The sequence below is a fragment of the Anabrus simplex genome, chromosome 1 (assembly GCF_040414725.1).
Source record: "Anabrus simplex isolate iqAnaSimp1 chromosome 1, ASM4041472v1, whole genome shotgun sequence".
NCBI lineage: Eukaryota > Metazoa > Arthropoda > Insecta > Orthoptera > Tettigoniidae > Anabrus > Anabrus simplex.
Window position 1 is genome coordinate 470,927,639 of NC_090265.1, and position 20,996 is coordinate 470,948,634.

At 39.4% G+C, this 20,996-nt stretch overlaps 1 protein-coding gene across 1 annotated transcript in view; it reads left to right on the plus strand.

The window, feature by feature from the left end:
• LOC136856960 (DNA ligase 1) overlaps window positions 1-20,150 on the plus strand; it is a 434,127-nt gene extending 413,977 nt beyond the window's left edge. The window contains exon 6 of the mRNA XM_067135255.2: window positions 18,330-20,150. Within this exon, the coding sequence (XP_066991356.2) occupies window positions 18,330-18,620 (291 nt within the window). The 3' untranslated portion in view covers window positions 18,621-20,150. The remainder of the gene's footprint in view (window positions 1-18,329) is intronic.
• Window positions 20,151-20,996: the final 846 nt, after the last annotated feature.

Consider the following 20,996-nt stretch of genomic DNA (forward strand, 5'->3'; position numbering starts at 1 on the left):
GATAAAATAACAATATCATCGGCAAATCTCAAGGTTTTGATTTCCTCTCCTTGGATTGTGATTCCCTTTCCAAATTCCTCTTTGATTTCCTTTACTGCCTGTTCTATGTAAACATTGAAAGGAGGGGGGACAAACTGCAGCCTTGCCTCACTCCTTTCTGGATTGCTGCTTCTTTTTCAAAGCCCTCGATTCTTATCACTGCATACTGATTTTTATACAGATTGTAGATAATTCTTCATTCTCGGTATCTGATCCCACTCACCTTCAGAATCTTATATAGCTTGGTCCAATCAACATTATCGAATGCCTTTTCTAGATCTACAAATACCATGTACTTGGGCTTGTCCTTCTTGATTCGATCCTCTAAGATCAGATGTAAAGTCAGGATTGCTTCACGTGTTCCTACATTTCTTCTGAAGCCAAACTGACCTTCTCCCAACTCAGCTTCAACTTGTTTTTCCATTCTTCTGTAAACAATAAGTGTTAACATTTTGCAGGCATGAGATACTAAACTAATGGTGCGATAGTTTTCACACCTGTCAGCACTGGCTTTCTTGGGAACAGGTATAACAACATTCTGCTGAAAATTGGATGGGACTTCTCCTGTCTCATACATCTTACACACTAAATGGAATAACCTTGCCATGCTGGTTTCTCCTAAGGCAGTCAGTAATTCAGAGGGAATGTCATCAATTCCAGGTGCCTTGTTCCTATTTAGGTCGCTCACAGTTCTGTCAAACTCTGACCTCAAAATTGGGTCTCCCATTTCATCAGCATCAATAGCCTCTTCTTGTTCCAGAACCAAATTATCTACATCTTCACCTTGATACAACTGTTGTATGTGTTCCTGCCATCTTTCAGCTTTGTATTCTTTCCCTAGAAGTGGCTTTCCATCTGAGCTCTTAATATTCATACACCTTGATTTCCTTTCTTCAAAGGTTTCCTTGATTTTCCTGTATGCAGCATCTACCTTTCCTAGGACCATACAACCTTTGACATCCTTGCACTTTTCCTTCAGCCAATCTTCCTTAGCTACCTTGCACTTTCTATCCACTTCATTCTTTAATCGCCTGTATTCTCTTCTGCCCTCTTCATTTCTAGCATTCTTGTATTTTCGTCGTTCATCATTCAGGTCTAGTATCTCCTGAGTTATCCACTGATTCTTAGTTGATCTTTTCTTCCTTCCTAACATTTCTTCAGCAGCCCTGCTGACTTCATTTTTCATAACTATCCACTCTTCCTCTATTGTGTTTCCTTCAGCCTTTTCATTTAGTCCTTTTGCAACATGTTCCTTGAAACAATCCCTCATGTTCTTTTCTTTCAACTTGTCTAGATCCCATCCTTTTGCAATATTCCTTTCTTCAATTTCTTCAGCTTCAGATGGCATTTCATGACCAACAAGTAGTGGTCAGAGTCCACATCTGCTCCTAGGAAAGTTTTGCAATCCAACACCTGGTTTCTTAATCTCTGCCTAATCATAATGAAGTCTATTTGATACCTTCCAGTGTCTCCAGGTCTTGTCCATGTATAAAGCCATCGTTTGTGGTGTTTGAACCAAGTATTGGCAAGGACTAAATTATGATCAGTGCAGAATTCAATCAGCCGACTTCCTCTTTTGTTCCTTTGTCCCAATCCGAATTCTCCTACTGTATTACCTTCTCTTCCTTGGCCTACCACTGCATTCCAGTCTCCCTTCACAATTACATTCTCGTCACCTTTTACATATTGTATTAAATCTTCTCTTCATATGTTCTTTCGATTTCCTCATCATCCGCTGAGCTAGTAGGCATATAGACCTGCACTATTGTGGTGGGCATTGGTTTGGTGTCTTTCTTGACGACAATAATTCTTTCACTATGCTGGTCGTAGTAGCTTAACCGCTGCACTATTTTCTTATTCATTATTAAACCAACTCCTGCATTTCCTCTGTTTGATTTTGTGTTGATAATTCGGTAGTCACCTGACCAAAAATCCTGTTCTTCCTGCCAACATACTTCACTTATACCGACTACATCTAACTTTAGTCTATCCATCTCCCTTTTCAAATTCTCTAATCTACCACAACGATTCAAATTTCTAACATTCCACGCTCCGACTTGCAGAATGTCAGTATCCATCCTCCTGATGATTGCCCCCTCTCATGTAGTCCCCACCTGGAGATCCGAATGGGGGACTAGTTTACCTCCGGAATATTCTACCCGAGAGGAAGCCATCATCAGTACATCATTCATACAGAGAGAGCTGCATGTCCTCGGGAGTTAGTTACAGCTGTAGTTTCCCGTTGCTCTCAGCCGTGCTCCACATAGCTAAGCCATGTTGAGTATTATTACAAGGCCATATCAGTCAATCATCCAGACTGCCGCCCTTGCAACTTCCAAAAGGCTGCTTCTCATATTTCTGCGTTTGTCTATTCAAGCATTTTAAAATTCTCTTTTAAAGTCAGTCTAACATGTGAATGCTTTTTGGTTGTCATAATGTGACGTGTATGCAACCAGAAAGCAAATTTTTACTGAAAACACAAAAAATGTTCTGTAAAGAAACACTGCTTAAATGATCAACACCCACTAAACAAAGCATCAGAATGCACTGGTTGGTTAAGTATCACCAGCTAATAGACTCAACATTATATTTTATGTAACATTTCAAGTGCTCACATGCCTACAATGTATATACGTACAGTACATGTCTGGACCTATGTCATGGCTGGATTATGCAGACAGTCAAACCATCGGAGGTTGGATTAATAGTGCTCTGCTGTAATATTATTATCCTCTAAGAGACACATGAAACTGTCAGTGTCAGTAGAATTATACACTTAAAGAACTGTTCTTACCTTTTTAACTTAGAGCAAATCTGCCTCACACATACAGAGACAGTTGTAATATAAATTTGTTTACTTGAAATACTTTTGTATAAATATAAAAGTAATGTACTTCTGTTGATCATAAAGTTTTTGAAAGTTGTAAAATTAAAATGACACCTTTCTATGAATAATACTGTTCTAAAATTTTATTAAAATATCCAAATTACAATTTGGCTCACTTATTGCACAACATCATTGCTCTCGATTGAAATATACACTAGGTAGCCAGGATTCTCCAAGAGAGACAATCCACCTGATAGCCACCCCTATTAGGAAATCAAAAGATTGGCCTCCTAATCAGTTCTTATGAACAATATTTCTTTTATCTGATGTTTGGATGTTAAAACACTGCCTTATATTCTCAGATAAAATAACAAGATCATCAGCATATCTTACAGTTCTGATTTCACAGTTTGACAATTTTTACTGAAAGAAGGAAATATACTGTGAGCTAGAGATTGATTTGCTGATTTCAGATCTGGTTTCATATAGTTTTTTATTCATTCATAACTTCTTCTGGGTCGGGTATGAAGTGAGATGAATATTCATAGCGAGTTTTTACAATCGGATGCTCTTCCTGAGTTCAACCTCATCAAAAGAATTAATGAGATGGAGGGAGAGGGTGAAACCCAGTGCCAGTACATAGCCTACTCCTGTTGAATAGCACCATGGGGTCTGCTCAGGGCTTTACATCCCCATCTGATGGACAAATCACCATCAACAGAGTCATATGGCCTCACTCCATATGAGCACTATACGCATAGGTTTGGAATTTAATCCAGGTTTTTGGCACGCAATTGAGTGATTAGAAATTATATACCACCACTTATCCTACACTGCCAGTCAACATTTTGATGGTGAAATTCTTTTCGATCAACAGGACTCGAACCAGCTAACCACACTGTCAGACCATATAGACTTCATATGGACTTAATGTGACTGACTGCAAGACTTCCCTGAGTGGCACTGGTATTTCTTTCTTATCTTCTGTTGATTCACAAGTTTTTATCATAAACAGTGATATGCACTAATGTATGTATGCAAGTCCAATCCTTCTCAGTCAATCAATCATCTTTCAACACATTAATGTACGTGCAGAACGGCTGTCATTTGTTTAGTTTTCGCTGCCTTTTTGCAGAGAATGTAGTCTGGCAGTGCACAAAGCTGCCAACCTGTCTACTTAGGAACTAAGCTCACAGGTTGGAGCTGCGAAGCTTGGACCTACTTAGGATAAGACCATTGGTCTATATTAGTTACAGTAGGACCTGGACAAGACCATTGGTCTATACTAGTTATGGTAAGGCCTGGACAAGACCAGCAATATGGGGACAAACAAAGGTGGTCTGGGGGTGTAAACCCCCAGGTTAGAGCCACAAAGCAGCCTTAGGCCTCTAGTTTCCTGTGGAAACACCATTGATCTGGACTGGTTAAGGTAGAGCCTGGACAAGACCATTAGTTTTATATCAGTACTATCTCCCTTGTTACCCAACTTTCAACATATACACAAATGCGTGGAATGACTGTCATTTGTTTACTTCTGTGCTTTTATTCTGCTGGGGTTGGTAACAGAATCTAATTCACAAGATTGACAGGAATGATGTCACGTGCCACTTTACATTGGCCAATAGAAATGGAGGTAGCCACTGCAGCAATGGAAAATGGCATGTAATGCTCTTCATCTTATCTTACTTTTTACTATATATAAAAATATGTGTGTGTGTGTGTGCGTGCGTGCGGGCGTGCGTGCGTGCGTGCGTGCGTGCGTGTGTGTGTGTGTGTGTGTGTGTGTAAATGACACACCTCGTCCTAAACCACTGGAGCAATTTCAACCAAACTTGGTACACTTATGACTTACTATCTGGAGACGAGCACTGTGGGGGTAAGCCATCCGTAGCTCCCTTAGGGGTGGGGAATCAAGGGGGCAAGGTATAAAAATAATTAAAAAAAGTGTTGAATCCACAGTTTTCGGGGTCACTGAGATAAATGGTGACACTCCTGATATTTTTAAAGTCAAAGTTCAGCTCCCTTTTGGGTGGGGGGGGGGGGGGCGAAGGGGGAGTGATATATAAAATTAAACGTAAACAGTGTCGAATACATAGTTTTCAGGGTCGCCAAGGTGAATTGTACACTCCAAATTTTCAGTATCAGGAGACAAACCACGTGGGGGTAAGATTGCCCAGGAACCCTTAGGGGCAGGGGGCAAGGGGGGTCAGATATACAAATTAACGAAAATAGTGTCAAATCTATACTTTTCGGGGTCGGGAGACAAACCACGTGGGGGTAAGAACCCTTAGGGGCAGGGGCCAAGGGGGGTCAAATATACAAATTAACGAAAATAGTGTCAAATCTATACTTTTCAGGGTTGCTGCATTGAATAGTGACACTCCGGAATTTCTTAAAGTCCAAGTTCATCCTCCTTTGGGGTGTGCGCGAGGGGGGTGTGATATATAAAATTAAACAAAAATAGTGTCAAATATATAGTTTTTGGGGTCGCCGAGGTGAATTGTACACTCCAGATTTTTAGTATCAGGAGACAAACCGTGTGGGGGTAAGACAGCCCAGGAACCCTTAGGGGCGAGGGGGGTCAGATATACAAATTAACGAAAATAGTGTCGAATCCATACTTTTTGGGGTCGCTGAGATGAATAGTGACACTCTGGATTTTTTTAAAGTCCAAGTTCAGCTCCGTTTGGGTGGGGGCGAGTGGGGAGTGATATATAAAATTAAACGAAAATAGTGTTGAACACATAGTTTTCGGGGTCGCCGAGGTGAATTGTATACTACGGAATTTTAGTATCAGGAGACAAACCACGTGGGGGTAATACACCAGAGGAACCCTTAGGGGCAGGAGGAGAGGGGGTGAGATATTAAAATAATCAAAAGTAGTGTCAAATCCATACTTTTCGGGCTCGCTGAAATGAATAGCAACACTCTGGAATTTTTTAATGTCCAAGTTCAGCCCTCTTCGTGGTGGGAGGCGATGGAGGAGTGATATATAGAAATAATAGAAAATAGTGTCGAATACATAGTTTTCGGGGTCGCTGAGATGAATAGTGACACTCTGGATTTTTAGTATCAGGAGAGAAACCACATGGGGGTAATACACCCCAGCAACCCTTAGGGGGTGGGGGGTGGGGCGAGGGGGCTGAGGTATACAAATCATTGTAAGTAGTGTCAAATCCATACTTTTCGGGGTCGCTGAGATGAATAGTGACACTCCGGAATATTTTAAAGTCCAAGTTCAGCCCCCTTCATGGTGGGGGCGAAGGGAGAGTGACATATAAAAATAATCAAAAATAGTGTCGAATCCATAGTTGTCGGAGTCGCTAAGATGAATAGTGAGACTCCGGATATTTTATAAGTCCAAGTTCATCCCCCTATGGGGTTGGGTGCGAGGGAGGAGTGATATATAAAATTAATCGAAAATAGTGTCGAATACGTAGTTTTCGGGGTCGCCGAGATGAAATGTACACTTCGAAGTTTTAGTATCAGGAGACAAACCACGTGGGTAGGACACCCCAGAAACCCTTAGGGGTGGGGGGGGACGAGGGGGCTGAGATATAAAAATCATCGAAAGTAGTGTCGAATCCATACATTTCGGGGTCGCTGAGATGAATAGTGACACTCCAGAATTTTTTCGAGTTCAGCCCCCTTCATGGTGGGGGGCAAAGGGAGAGTGATATATATAATAACAATCGAAAATAGTGTTGAATCCATAGTTGTCAGGGTCGCTGAGATGAATAGTGAGTCCGGATATTTTATAAGTCCAAGTTCATCCCGCTTTGTGGTGGAGGACGAGGGAGGATTGAGATATAAAAATGATCGAAAATAATGTCGAATCCATAGTTTTTTGGGTCGCTGAGATGAATAGTAACATTCCGGATTTTTAAAGTCCAACTTCAGCTCCCTTTGACATAGGGGGTGAGAAAGGGTGAAAAATAGTCAAAATGACCGAGGTAATGGACGTGTGTATGTTCCAGTATGACTTTCAAGTATGACTTACTACCTGGAAAACATACTGTGGGAGTACGACGCCCCTAAAACCACTACGCGATATATATATATACTGTACTATGTGTGTGTGTGTGTGTGTGTGTAAATTAAGGCATAAGAATGAAAACAGGCGTGCATTAATGAGACCATTCTAGGCACCTTAGAAGCTTAAAACTTGGTACCAGACAAGCTGATGACTTCACGATCCCTAGAAAAATCTAAAATTCTCCAAATTCTCTGAGGGGGACACACTGGGAGTTTCAAATCTGCATAAGAACACATTGGTGACATTTATCCAGAATGATAACCTATAGGTTTCATGGGCTTAAAAGTTTCCTGAAAGTCCTAATTTTTAACCCCTCCCCCATATCAAGATGGCAGCACAATCTCCCAGACGAGTTAGAAAATTGAAATTTGGCAAAATTATAGCTTTTAGCCTGTAACTGACAGAAAATTTACTAGATGTTTAAAAAATTTATTTTTTTACCCCCCAAAAATATTGAAATATGGAGGTAATTTTAATGACGGTGCAGACCTTCCTTTCGAGGTATTCGGTGGCTAAATGTATCACAAAACGGATGGCACAATCTCCATTCAATTTGGAGTAATCTACAACTTTGGTCCTATGACATTTTGTCATATCTCTATCCTTTATATGTTAAATTTGGCTCTATTTCTGGATTTACCTAAATTTTGCACTTTGTACACGTATAATTGAAGGTTTGATTCACTTATAGGAAAGATGGGATCATCAAATTCTACATGAATATTGGCCCACCCAGTAGCCATCTGTGAGCCAAATTCTATGTTTGAAGCTATCGCATAAGTATCTGAAAAGTAATTCACTGTGTGAAAAACCTTACACAAATTTCAACCTATTCAACATTTCTAAAACAATCTTACCTTTAAATAGATAAGATACAAGGAAATAGAGCCAGCCATTTAGATCGCTAAATGAGGCCAGAGGCGTCTTTTCGTACAATCCGTTTTTCGATATGATGCACCGTTTATCAGCAGTTATTCTGTAAATGGTGAACATGCATATACTTCCGTATATCGATCTACATTTATTCATTTAAGTCGATTTGTAGCGATCTGGAAGGGGTGTGTCTGACATTGTAATTAATACTTTACAAATCAATAGTGACTTTCAGCAGGAGGGCATCTGCTGTTATAATCAGTACTCCCCACATCGACTTTAACTGGCAGTAGGAATGGGGTCCTCCTCCAACGCATATGTACCATTTTAAGGAATAATTCCATTCTCGATTTGACTAGCAGAAGGCAAGGGAGCGTGCATGTTTTTCAAAGCTCTTTTACCTGATTCTCTTTATCATTAGGTATAGGTGCTCCCTTGCATGGGTGCCCCTGATTATAAACAAATTTACCCATCAAAATGTGACTGACGTTACACATAGTGAATTACAGTAGACAAGCAGACCTGTCGTTATCATCACAACTCCGCAACTCGCACTTTACATTGGAAACGTCTGTGGACCTCCCTATGCTTTTTCTTGGTTAATGCCAAGAGACATGCAATTTAAAAGTTCTTTTTCACTTCATGTACAGTAATTTACTTTGATATCCGTATACAATGTAGAATACGGTAGTGAAGCACGGGTACATTTGCTAGTGAGGTTATAAAAGTAAATGTACTTCTAGGGGTGGGATAGTAGGTTCCTGGTCATCGCGATGAACACATCTCCCCTCTGACAGTCATTCCAAGTAAGATTTCATTAATTTCTGCTTCCTTATAATGTTGCAAAACTTGGGTTATACAGTCTGCATTTTTGTCAAACGACCGTCCGATCATCTGCATTTAGACCTATCGCCCAGGTGGCAGATAACTTGATGTCTTGAGGGTCTTACAGTTGGCTTTACACAAAAATAGATCATGGTGAATTTTTGTTCTTTATCCTTTCTGATACAGTGAAAAATAAGGGAAATATCAGTGTAAAAGTTTAACAAAAGCCAGTAACTAACTCTATAGACCATAAAGAGAGTTGGTATGGAGATTATTTCAGCAACATTTTTGCTTTGTCTTCTTTCTCCAAAAGTAGTTTTCCAAATGCGTTGCTAATATTCATGCACCTAGTTCCTTTTCAGAAAAGTTATTTAACTTCAGCATATATCTTTCCTACAACCATATAGACTTCAACAACTTTACATTTCTCTTTCAGCCATTCATCTGCCGGTGCTTCAACTTGCTATCCACTTTAGGTACCTGTATTTTTTTTTTTGCCCTCCTCATTTTTCTCATTCTTGTACTTCCACCATACCTCAGTCAAGTCTCTTATCTCATGACTTATCCACCGAGCCCTACTGATCTAATTCCTGATGACTGTCCACTCTTTATCTCTTGTGTCTATTTCACCTTTTTCATGTAGCCCTTATCCTTTTGTTTTTTCTTTCTGTCTTCCTCTTCCCACACTGACCTGTTATTGTGTTTTACCTATTATGTGATCTTTTCAATGTTCTTATCTTTGTAGATATACTGTAACTTGATTTGCACTCCTTTGTTCCTTTCTCTTTCTAGAAACATTCACTCTAGTGATGGGACATTCGATTCATTTTACTGAATCGATTCATTTGATTCCGTTCACGTTACTGAATCGATACAGTGATCCGATTCACGGCTCATTGGTCACCGCTCCTACTGCATCTGTGTAGTATGTGCTGGTAAGACAGCAGCAACAGCATTCAGTGCTCACAGCTGCCATCTGGTCTTCATACTATGAACTCCTTTCTTAGAAAAATGCTAGTTACTCTAATACATCGAAGGTTTCCGGCGACGCAGGGTGGGAAAGGTTAGGAAGGTGGCAGCCATGGCCTGAATTAAGGTACAGTCCCAGCATTTCCTGGTGTGAAAATGGGGAAACTACGGAAAAACCATCTTAACGGCTGCCGACGGTGGGATTCGAACCCACCATCCCCCGAATGCAAGCGCATAGCCACGCGATATTAACCGCACGACAACTCGCTCAGTCTTTTTTTAAAAGTATTTTTCTATCAGCTGAGGATTTTTTTAAATCATCATATTTTGTATAGGCTACCCGAGATATACAGTAGCCCGCTGGTTTTCTGATTCAACATACTGTTATTGCGTCTGTCCACATATGATTGAAGTCTTGTGCAACGATGTGACATATGAACTGAGAGAATACTGAGCCGTTCTTCCCAATATAAAACAGGTACTTTTGAGTGGTCATGACTCATGAGCATGACTCATAGTCATAGGGCAGGATAGAGTCGAGTTTAACTGTCAAATGTCAACTAAGTTATAATACTAAGATTCATTAAACTAATAAATAGTATAACCTAATAGCCTACCTACTTACTAGCTACTTCAGAATTATGTTGTGACTAACTTTTTAACACTGCAAATAAATCCATCTATTATTTAAACCTCCCTGTAAGAAGAGGACAGTGAATGCAAATGGGTATTATTTTCAAATGAGCTGAGCTCGCGAGTCCATTATAGCATACGATTCTTTCAGTCTAGCATGGCTCACTGTATGTCTCGCTGCAGTGGAAGCTCGGCTCTCCGCGTGTCCAGTGAGCCGATAAGGAGCCGTGTGTATCATGTCTCACTGAGCCGCTCTCGTTCACGATTCTTTCGATGTGCCATGATTCACTGAATGCCTCGCTGCAGCGGAAGCTCGGCTCTCCGCGTGTCCAGTGAGCCGATAAGGAGCCGTGTGTATCATGTGTCTCACTGAGCCGCGCTCGTTCACGATTCTTTCGATGTGCCATGATACACTGTCTCGCTGCAGCGGAAGCTCGGCTCCCCGTCAACGTCCAGTGAGTGCGCCACTCAGCACTGTCCGCTGGGAGTAAGCTGAATCGTGTGCCGTGAGGTCGCCTTTCCTGTGAATCGATTCACTCGGACACTTGAATGAATCGATACACTGCTTCGAATCATGCATTTAGTAGCCAACACTAATTCACTCACCCTCTTTTTTCATCAACTTATCTATCACATCCATATGCTTTCCTTTCTCTCTTCAATTTTAGTTGGCACTTCATGACCACCAAATTACAGTCGAAATTCACATCTGCTTCTAGGAAGGCCTTGCAATCCAACATTTGGTTTCTTAATCTCTGTCAAACCAATATGAATTCTACTTGACATTTTCTAGTTTTTAGATTTTATACCTATATACAACCATCTTGTGTTTTACACCACATATTGACAAAGATTAAATTATGATCATTGCAGAGTTCTAGCTGTCAGTTTCCTCTTTCATTCCTTTATCCCAGTTCATATTCTCCTCCCACAGTATCTTCTTTTTCTTGGCCTGTTACTGCATTCCAGTGTTCCATCTCAATTAGGTTTTCATCTTCTTATGAATATTGTATTAAATCTTCTATATCTTCATATATTCTTCCGATTTCTCCATCACCTGCAGAACTAATAGACATGTAGACATGTATTACTGCGGTAAGCATTTGGCTTGGTGTCTATCTTGACAACAACTTGTTCATGATGTTGTCATAGTAACTTCATTATTGCCCTGTTTTCTTTTCTACTATTTGACCAACTCCTGCATTTCCCCTATTTGATTCTATGTTAACCCTTAATCGGCTGCATAGTGGTCTAAACAACTGAGATTTAAAAGTTTTCGACAAGCAATCCGTCTGAAGGTCACCCCTCCAGACTACCTCGACCACATCTGATAGGTTGGCCACCCTCAATCAGCCTGTAGACAGGGAGGCAGGCGGTTGAGTCAGTTGGTGGTCTTTTACACCAAAGCGCCTTTTAGGGAAACCTATGACTTGGTCATTGTGATCAGTACGCGGCCAAAAGTGTTTTCCGAGATTTGTTCGTATAGTTGATTACTTTCTTATGCATATCCACCTCAATATGGACCCTGCTGAAGACGAAAGGATATGAAAGTTGACAGACAGTCTTGAAAAGGAAGAAAGTGCGAGAACAGCTGCATTTGTGAATAATGGGAATAAAGCAGTAGGATGCATATTGGAAGAAGTTGACGAGGCAGGAGAAGATACTTCCAGAAAACAGTCACAAATTGATTAAGGCAAAACTGACGATCTTCAGGTTAGTGACCATGATACAGATAGTGAGCTATCGGGTGATGACGGATCCAGTGCTGGTGTTCATGAAATAGATTTCACAGGCAAGGTTGGTGCAACAGAATGGTGTACGCACCCAGCATTCATAAGGACTGGCCGTGGACTGTGTTACAATATCGTAATACACCTTCCAGTGCCTAAAGTTTTAACCAGGAATGTCAAAACTCCAATTGAAATCCGGGAGCTATTTTTTTCCTGACGATATTGTAAAAATGAACCAGTTCTGCAGTATAAGGGTAGCGTGCCTGTCTCCTACCTGGAGGCCCTGGGTTCAGTTCCCAGCCAAAACAGGGATTTTTACCTTGATCTGAGGGCTGGTTCGAGATCCACTCAGCCTATGTGATTTCAATTGAGGAGCTATCTGACAGTGAGGTGGTGGCCCCGGTCTAGAAAGCCAAGAATAATGGCCGAGAGGATTCCTTGTGCTGACCATACGACACCTCATAATCTGCAGGCCTTCAGGTTGAACAGCAGTCACTTGGCAGGCCATGGCCCTTTGGGGCTGTTGTGCCATGGGGTTTGGTTTGGTTTGATTTTTATTGTACAGAAGATTGTCAACTATACTGATATTTAGTTACAGAAAGAGAGAGGTAACTTTCAGCATGAAAGAAACTGCAGACCTACTAATATCATGGAACTCAGAGCACTCTTAGGGCTTCTCTACTCTTTAGGAGCTTTTAGGTCCCAGCTTGTGGAAGACCTTTGGGCTACAGATGGTACAGGGATTGATGTTTTCCATAGCATTATGAGCATCAAGCACTTCAAGGTGTTATTACGTGCTTTACACTTTGACAACATTGATGACTGAGAATGCCATCTACCAGTTGATAAAATGACAAAATTCCATGAAATATTTTAACGTTTCATTGAAAAATGTAACAGTTTGTACTGTCCTAGTGAGTACGTAATGATTGATAAAATGCTTGAAGGTTTTCGGTGCAAATGCCCTTTCAGACAATACCTGCCAAACAAGCCGGCTAAGTAGCCTACAGTCACTGAAGGATCATAACACGCTGAGCCATGTTGAGTAATATTACAAAGCTGTTTCAGGCAATTATTTAGACTGCTACTCGTGCAACTTCTAAAAGGCTGCTACGCACTTTCAATGAATCATTCAGTAGTCTACCCTTTTGATAGCCATTCATCTGATATAGAAGCATCTATGGCTTAGCTACCTGATTCATTGGGATATACCAGCCTCCCCACTACAGCAACGAAATGAAATATTAAAGGACATGAGAGATTAAATAAGTAACACAAATTGATAACTTATTTTGTAACTAATACTATTAACTCTCCCAAGTTCTGAAAATGATAGTTTGACAATCAAAACATTTAAGGCCCTTCTTTTTTCCCCTTAGTAAGAATATGGGGTACAACAGTTGATATATGGTCTTTCTCTTTTATGTGCTTACCACTTTGTGTTACACGTATTTACAGTAAGTCTAGGAAAAGAGTTATTATTGTATAGATTTTAAGTACTCTTACCTGTTGAAATTATATCAGCAATCGAGGGTATTTAAACTCTACAGAATAGTAACACAAACAGGCTGTGATCTTTTATCCTTATTCTTTATATTTTACATGGATCATGTACTAAAAGGCATAATGACAAGGTGGGATCCAGCTGAGTAAAAATATAAGAGTGGTGGTGGTGATTATTGTTTTAAGAGGAAGTACAACTAGGCAACCATCCTCTATATAACACTAATCACAGAGAAAAAATTGAAGTGATCCAACAATTCAAAAAATGAAAGTGTCGGCCAAAGAAAGACAAGGGCCACAAAGGGCAAGAAAATTAAAGACTCCCTACTCCTCCATGCGTAATACCGCCGGGGTCAGTAAAGAACAAGAGTTGACCATGAGAAGTTGGACAGGATAGATGAAAGTGAGGAGCCTGGCAAGGGTAAGTGGAAGCAATGCCAGGACTCAGCTGAGTGCCGCATGGTCACCAACCCAAGCTCCCAAGTTTAGAATCCCTGAGACCCCTTTTAATTGCCTCTTACAATAGGCAGGGGATACTGTGAGTGATATTCTGCCACCCCCATGCCCACTCCCAAGGGGAGATCAAAAAAGTCTCTGTGGTGGTGGTGGTGGTGGTTAATGTTTTAAGAGGAAGTACAATCAGAAGTACAATAGTGTATTAACACTAATCAGAGGGAAAGAGATCTGACACTTCAAAAAATTAAGGTAACGGTGTAAGAAAGGGAAGGGCTACCAAAGGTGTGAAAATATAAGATCTCGAAAACCTACTACTGTCAGGGTCGGGAGAGAAAGAGAGTTGACCAAGGGAGGTCGGACAGAAATCCAGCCTCTCTTTTTCTGTAACCCTCCTCCAGCAAGCTCCTGACTCAGGCAACCTAGCAGCCATTTGGCTTATGCAGCTTTCTTGCTCTTAATAGCAGACTGCCAAAACCCTCCCCCTACCCCATCACATTTGGAAGGGGCCTGTAATACGTCCATAATATTGCCTGGCTATTTTAAGAGGCAACTGAAAGAGGAACCCTCATGGTCCCTCAACTTGAGAGTATACTTAACCTTTTGCACTCGTAAGAAGAAATCCAATGCTACCCAGCCAGTTCACACTACAAATTCTCAAGGAAACATTTCTTTTACAACAATTTGAAAAATTATAACTTATAAACTATTTTATTTATTTAGATAAAACATTTTGTACTGCATTATACATTATTTAAACTTGTTTGCAGTGTGATATTTCTTGAAACACATTCCATGATGGAGTTTTGGTTGCCTATTGCAGGTCCCACCTGGCAAGTGTGATCAGTGATGACTGATGACTAACCAACACCACCACGTTTGTCCTTTCATAACACCTGTTCTGTGGATAGATTGTAGATCATATTCAGTATGAGTACACAATGGCTATCCAGCAGTCTATCCTCATCATTTGAAGTGGAGAGATGACCACCACGCCTTCAAGATGGGAGGTTTTGAACAACCCTTACCAGCTGATCCACAAGTTGCTCTCTGTACACAAGATGCCATGCTAGCTTCTGACTTTTCATTTTCAAACTGTCATTGAATAAGATGAAGCTACAGACAATAGCTACTTCAAGAAGTCAGAAAAGCATTTTGCGCCACAATTTATAACTCTTGCGGATGAACAGGTAGCTTTCTGTGCACGGATGCCCATATGGCAGTTTGTAGGGAAGGGGGGGGGCAGACTTGGGGTTACGTAGTATTTTTCAAATTTTGGAACATAAATGGGGACTTGTATTCTGCGGCAGAATAACCTACGGTATCGCCTGCCCGTTGGTGGGGAGCGTACTACCACTTCTACGTAATACAGAATTTAAATAATTTTCTTGAAAGGAAAACACCTAACCACATTAGATTTTTGCCTTTCCCCGAGAGCTAGGAGGGACCGCGGCCTCACCTTGTAGTGGTTGGATTGATCAACGGGTCCCACCTGACAAGTGTGATCAGTGATGACTAACCAACACCACCTCCTTTGTCCTTTCATAACACCTGTTCTGTGGATAGATTGTAGAACATATTCAGCATGAGTACATTTGTTTTATCTTTCCTGCACAGGAACATTGTATCCTCATCATGGTCCTTATATGCCTTCACTTCAAGTCCAAGCGTTGGCTTTTTGACCACCATTGAGAGATCCTGTAAGATAACTTAAAGCTCTTGTTTCCTTAGCAAGATCATAGCTGGGATAGCATCTATTAGTATACCAGAACCATTTAATGTGGGCAGAAGAGTATCTAACAATTGTAGCATAATCTGGGTTGAAAATATCAAATTGGTTCTTACCAGGCTCTCTGTTGTAGGTTTTCTATAGTATGGGATAAATGTTGACACATAACCTGTTTTGGTTTCTGCTAGGACAAAAACTCTTGAGACACCATTTGGTGGGTTTCATGGGATTATACATTTTGAAAGCAATTTGACCTTAGAAGGTGCTTTCATCGACAGGCACATTTTGTCATGGAATACAGTTTTTTCTGAACTCTTGATTCAAAGTTTTTTTAAATCTGATTTTCTCTCATCTGTAGGCTACTCCATGGGCTTTTGCAGTAGGTTGGTTGATAAGCAACATCCAAACAATTTGAAAAAGTAATTGACATCACTGAAGAAGGACATGGTTTTTATTCATGTTGGAGACCAGTAATCTTGAATTTTGGTCTGGGGTTGAGTTCCATGTTCAGGCTTTCAGTTCTTTCAGGCACACATCATGCCATGCAATCCACATAGATCTTTTAGCAGGTGGGAGTTTTATTCATTTCTTGGTAAGAAACTAAGAAACAATGTTAGGTTTTGGTCCACCCAATCAATACACATCACGTATAGATCCGTATTGATATAGTTAAAACTAAGAAACAATGTTAGGTTTTGGTCCACCCAATCAATACTCATCACATACCTATTGGTTTGGGCAACAATTTCACTGAGGACATCACCTGTGAAGAACAGCTGAAAAATAATCTGACGATGACACTCAATTTTATCCTAACTTTTGTTTACTCTGAGTACTGAATCTCATACAGACACTAAGAAACATCAGTTATCATTGATCATGCTATCACCAGCCCCTATCATACTACAGTTATCACCTTTAATATCTCCTTTACAATCGTTTTCACTTTCTATGCCACTAGTTTCATCACTTTCTTTACTATCAGTTTATACATAGGTTTCACTTTCATTGTGATCCACAAGAATGTCCATAACCTCTTGCTAGAACCAGCCTCCTTTCTCATACAGTAGGCCTACATTAACATGAGTGGTTATTCCATGGAAAACAATGCACAGAGAGTAAGTGGTAATAACCTAATGATAATCATAGTGCAGAATGGCAGCACATGCAGACACAGAAATTCTCATAGCAACGAGTTTAGTAAACAAAAAGAAACCTAGAATACAAGTGGAACTGGAATTTACAAAAGCTGGTTGACACTCAGTATGAGTGGAAAGGGTTAATCTTCATGACCAGTCCCTTTTATATTGCCAATACCCACATTCTTCAAAGGGTCGTAACTCATCCATTTTGTCCTAATATTAGTGTTAAGAGACGATGGTTGCCTAGTTGTATTCCTCCTTAAAATAATAATCACCATCAATGTGTAGAAAAACAACCTTGGAACTTTAAAACAAAAGCAAGCAAGTACGATATGAAAAGCAGCATTTCTAAGACTAAAAGTTATGTCAGTTGAGACGAGGTTTAATCCTGTGAAGTCCATTGATGTTTTGCAACTTCACTATTCAACAACTCTAATAACGTTACAATTCCTTATCGACTGATATTGCACATGGATTTTTAAATATAATGAAACCATCCAAAACATATCTTCTGCTGTTTTACAGGTGCTTCATGGTTATATTTCACTAGTGTGTAATATGTGTAGAAATATTTTTAAAAATTTGAAATAATATTAATACCAAATTCATAAAATCTTCTGGCTTCACTTTCAGGTTCACGTGTAAATGTAAGTCATCCATGTGAAATAGTCTATCATTGTCATTAGTTTATATCAGAGTATTTGTTGGATCTACAAGTATAATATTCGTTGTGTGTATCCACAGGGTTTGTATCTGCATGGTAGGTGAACTGTATTTTGCTCATAACGAAAATTCTGATAAAATATTAAATGTTGCAAAATTGTTACCAAGCAATGCTGCATCAAGTATAAACATTTTTAAATGATCATGTAATAAAATCACTCATCTACTGTGTAAATTGTCTGGATCCATGGCTAAATGGTTAGCGTGCTGACCTTTTGGTTCAGAGGGTCCCAGGTTCGATTCCTGGCCGGGTCAGGGATTTTAACCTTCATTGAATAATTTCAATGGCTCGGGGCCTGGGTATGTGTGCCGTCTTCAGCATTAGAATTCATCATAGGTAGGGCCCCATTCTCATAGACACGCAGGTCACCTATGCGGCGTGAACTCAAAAGACCTGCACTTGGCCTCTTCGGTGGCCAAATGTCGTTATTATTACTGTGTAAATTGAACTATATACATAATATGTGTACAGTTTAGTACATCTCTGTCTATGTGAGAAAAGTGTACCTAGAAATCACAATACCTACATTTTTTAAAATGTCTATCTCAGTAATAATTTTTTTTTTTCAGAAACATGGAGTCAAACATCATTCCATATTTTTTGTTTTGGTTTAAGAAGCTACTATTTGGTGCATGTGCAAAGTTTCACTGTTTTACAAACATGAATTTTTGTACTCAGTTAAATCACAACTCTCTCATATAACCAAAGAATTAGAAGTCAGTGAAAAAAATTGCCTAATTTGGTTGTTCATTTCACCACACAATCATTTAATGTCTTCAATTCATGAACCATTTGAAAATATGAATACTGTTGAACTATAAATGCCTTATCTCTGTTCTAAAATAGGGCCCATCGAAGAAAGACGACTGGCGTAAAAAGCATGAGGACTTCATCGCTACTATTCGTGCAGCAAAGCAAGCACAAGCCCATGTCAAAGCAGGTGGTAACCTCAGAGACCTTCCTCCACCTCCTCCTCTTGATACGTCGGACTACATCCAGTGCCCACACTGCCTGAGGAAGTTCAATGAAGCTGCTGCTGAACGACACATTCCACGTTGTGCCACTATGATCCACAATAAGCCTAAATCTATGCCAGCAAATACAACACGAGGAGCAGCAGCTGTCAAGAGGCGCTAGAATTGGTTTTGTAATCCTGTAATTGGTATTAAGATGAAGGACCTCTTTTTATAACATCAGACTTTATTGTAATCTTGTAACAGTAAACAAGATATAATTAGTAGGTATGTCATCTCATTTAAACACTTATGCTGAGTTCCTCTGTATGTGTACGGTAAAGCAAATTTGTCCCCATGGAGAGATAACATATTAAAAAAAGTATGTTGATGAAATTATAAGCTTTATTTTACTCTACAGTAAAGAATGATTTAGGGATGTCATAAAATAGCAAAATAAACGTAATCAATGTTAACCTTCCACTATTATGGATACTATTACCATAACAGCAATTGTCGGATACAACCTCTCTTTCCATGCATGAAGTCCTGATGTTCAGGATGTCCCAACAAATGTACTTAATCTTTGAGTGGCGATAACTCAATACCCTTTGTTTGTTTTTTATTTTGTGTTTCAAAACAGATTATTGGATGAAAAGGTTGCACTGAATTCCTTACGTATTCTTCTGACCTCCGCCAATGGTCCATTTTGTAGAGATATCTCAAAGACAAGGTTTATGGCAGGAGGCCAGCAACAATCAAGGAGTTGAAAGAGAATTGAAAGACAATATCTTGTAATTCCACACAAAATGTTTTGTCATGCTAATGAATCCAATGGTCCACATTGTCAACTATGTATTGAAAATGTCAGTTGTATGTTTGGACATGTACATAAATGGAGTATGCAGGGGACACTAGCCTTGTTATCTTTCCTTAACTGGTTTACTTTAATTTGGTTTATGTATTGTACTGTTCTTTAATCTCTCATATCCTCCATTAAATTTGTATCTTTGCTAACAAACACATTTATTGTCACTTAAAGTATGAGTACATTTTTATGGGACACAATGTATAATAAGAAGACTATTCCCAAATTATTTGATTTTGACACTCATAAAACTGTTTATTTTAATCTATAATTTAAGGCATTTTGAACTTTATGAAATTAAGATCAATGTTAGTTCTGAGATATTTATACTGATCAACTACGGCATTCCAAGACTATCCACTTGGTATCACTTCTAACTCCATTGATTTACTGAAGTCTCTGATGCTTGACATGTCTATCATACAACATTATATTAAAATTAACGTATACTGTATAAGGCACTCATTGTTTATTAATCAATATACGATAATTCCAAAGTTTATATGCCTGGTATGCCATAACTTAAAGACTGTCAGGAACAGGAAGAGTGAACTCAGGCTCCTAAGGATAACTAAGAAGGAAAGTATGTTTGAATTGAACTCTCAGCTTTGTGGCAGATTTTCATGGTTATTGCATTCCAGAGGAAGGTTGAGATGATATCCAACTCATATTTAATTAGCTTGGTAAATGCAGTACTGACTGGCAACAAAAGAGTAACATGATGAGATTTAATTACAGTGAGTGATAATATTTGAATATCTGAGAAGTTTGCTTCATCTTGTAATTTCACCATTTCTTACATACAGTACTTATAGTATTTTCAGGCCAGAGTATAGTTATAAGTTGACTAAATACTATTTTGGTCAACATTCTCCTTTAGTTTACCTATATTTAAATATACACATGTCAATCCATTACTGTACATAAATTTAGAATATTTCTGCCTACACTGACAACATTTTACAATATATATTCCAGCAGCCAAGTATTTGAGGAAGTAAATGCTGAGAGGTGATCAAAATTTATTTTTAAAGGGACTATCCATTCCTACTTGTATTTAAATTTAAAAATATAGAAGTCAACTTTCCTGTCATTTGTAATGAATAATGATTCTTCATATTATTTGCATTCACCATTGATTTTCTATTTAAAAACCATAGTGCATTTTATATAGTGATTTTGTTTATTTCTTATTTACTTCCACCTCACTCACTACCTTTAGTTTTAACCCAAACCATACATTGCCCTTAAAGTTTGAGATATAGGTATGTATATATAAATGATTAATTTTCTTCTGCTGTTTTTTTTCTTCATACCCTGGTGGGTTTCAGGAGCAAATTGTGTTGCATATTTGGACTTGACCCACTTTTACAGTTGGATGCCCTTCCTGGTGCTAGCACTATATGGAGGGATGTGTTTACTGTTGTTGTGGTTGGTAGTGTGGGATGTTAAGTGAATATGAAGAGACAAACACAAACACTCGGTCCCTAAGCTAGACAAATGAACTAGATGTGGCTAAAATCGACCTGGCTGGGAATTGAACCAAGGACCATCTGAACTGAAGGCTGTGACTCAGACCATTCAAGCAAGGAGCCAGACATCCTTTTATTTTGTGGACAATACATGCAGGATCAGTCAGAAGTATGGCAACATGTTTCATTGCATGGTATGATGACAGGATTGCAGTTACAG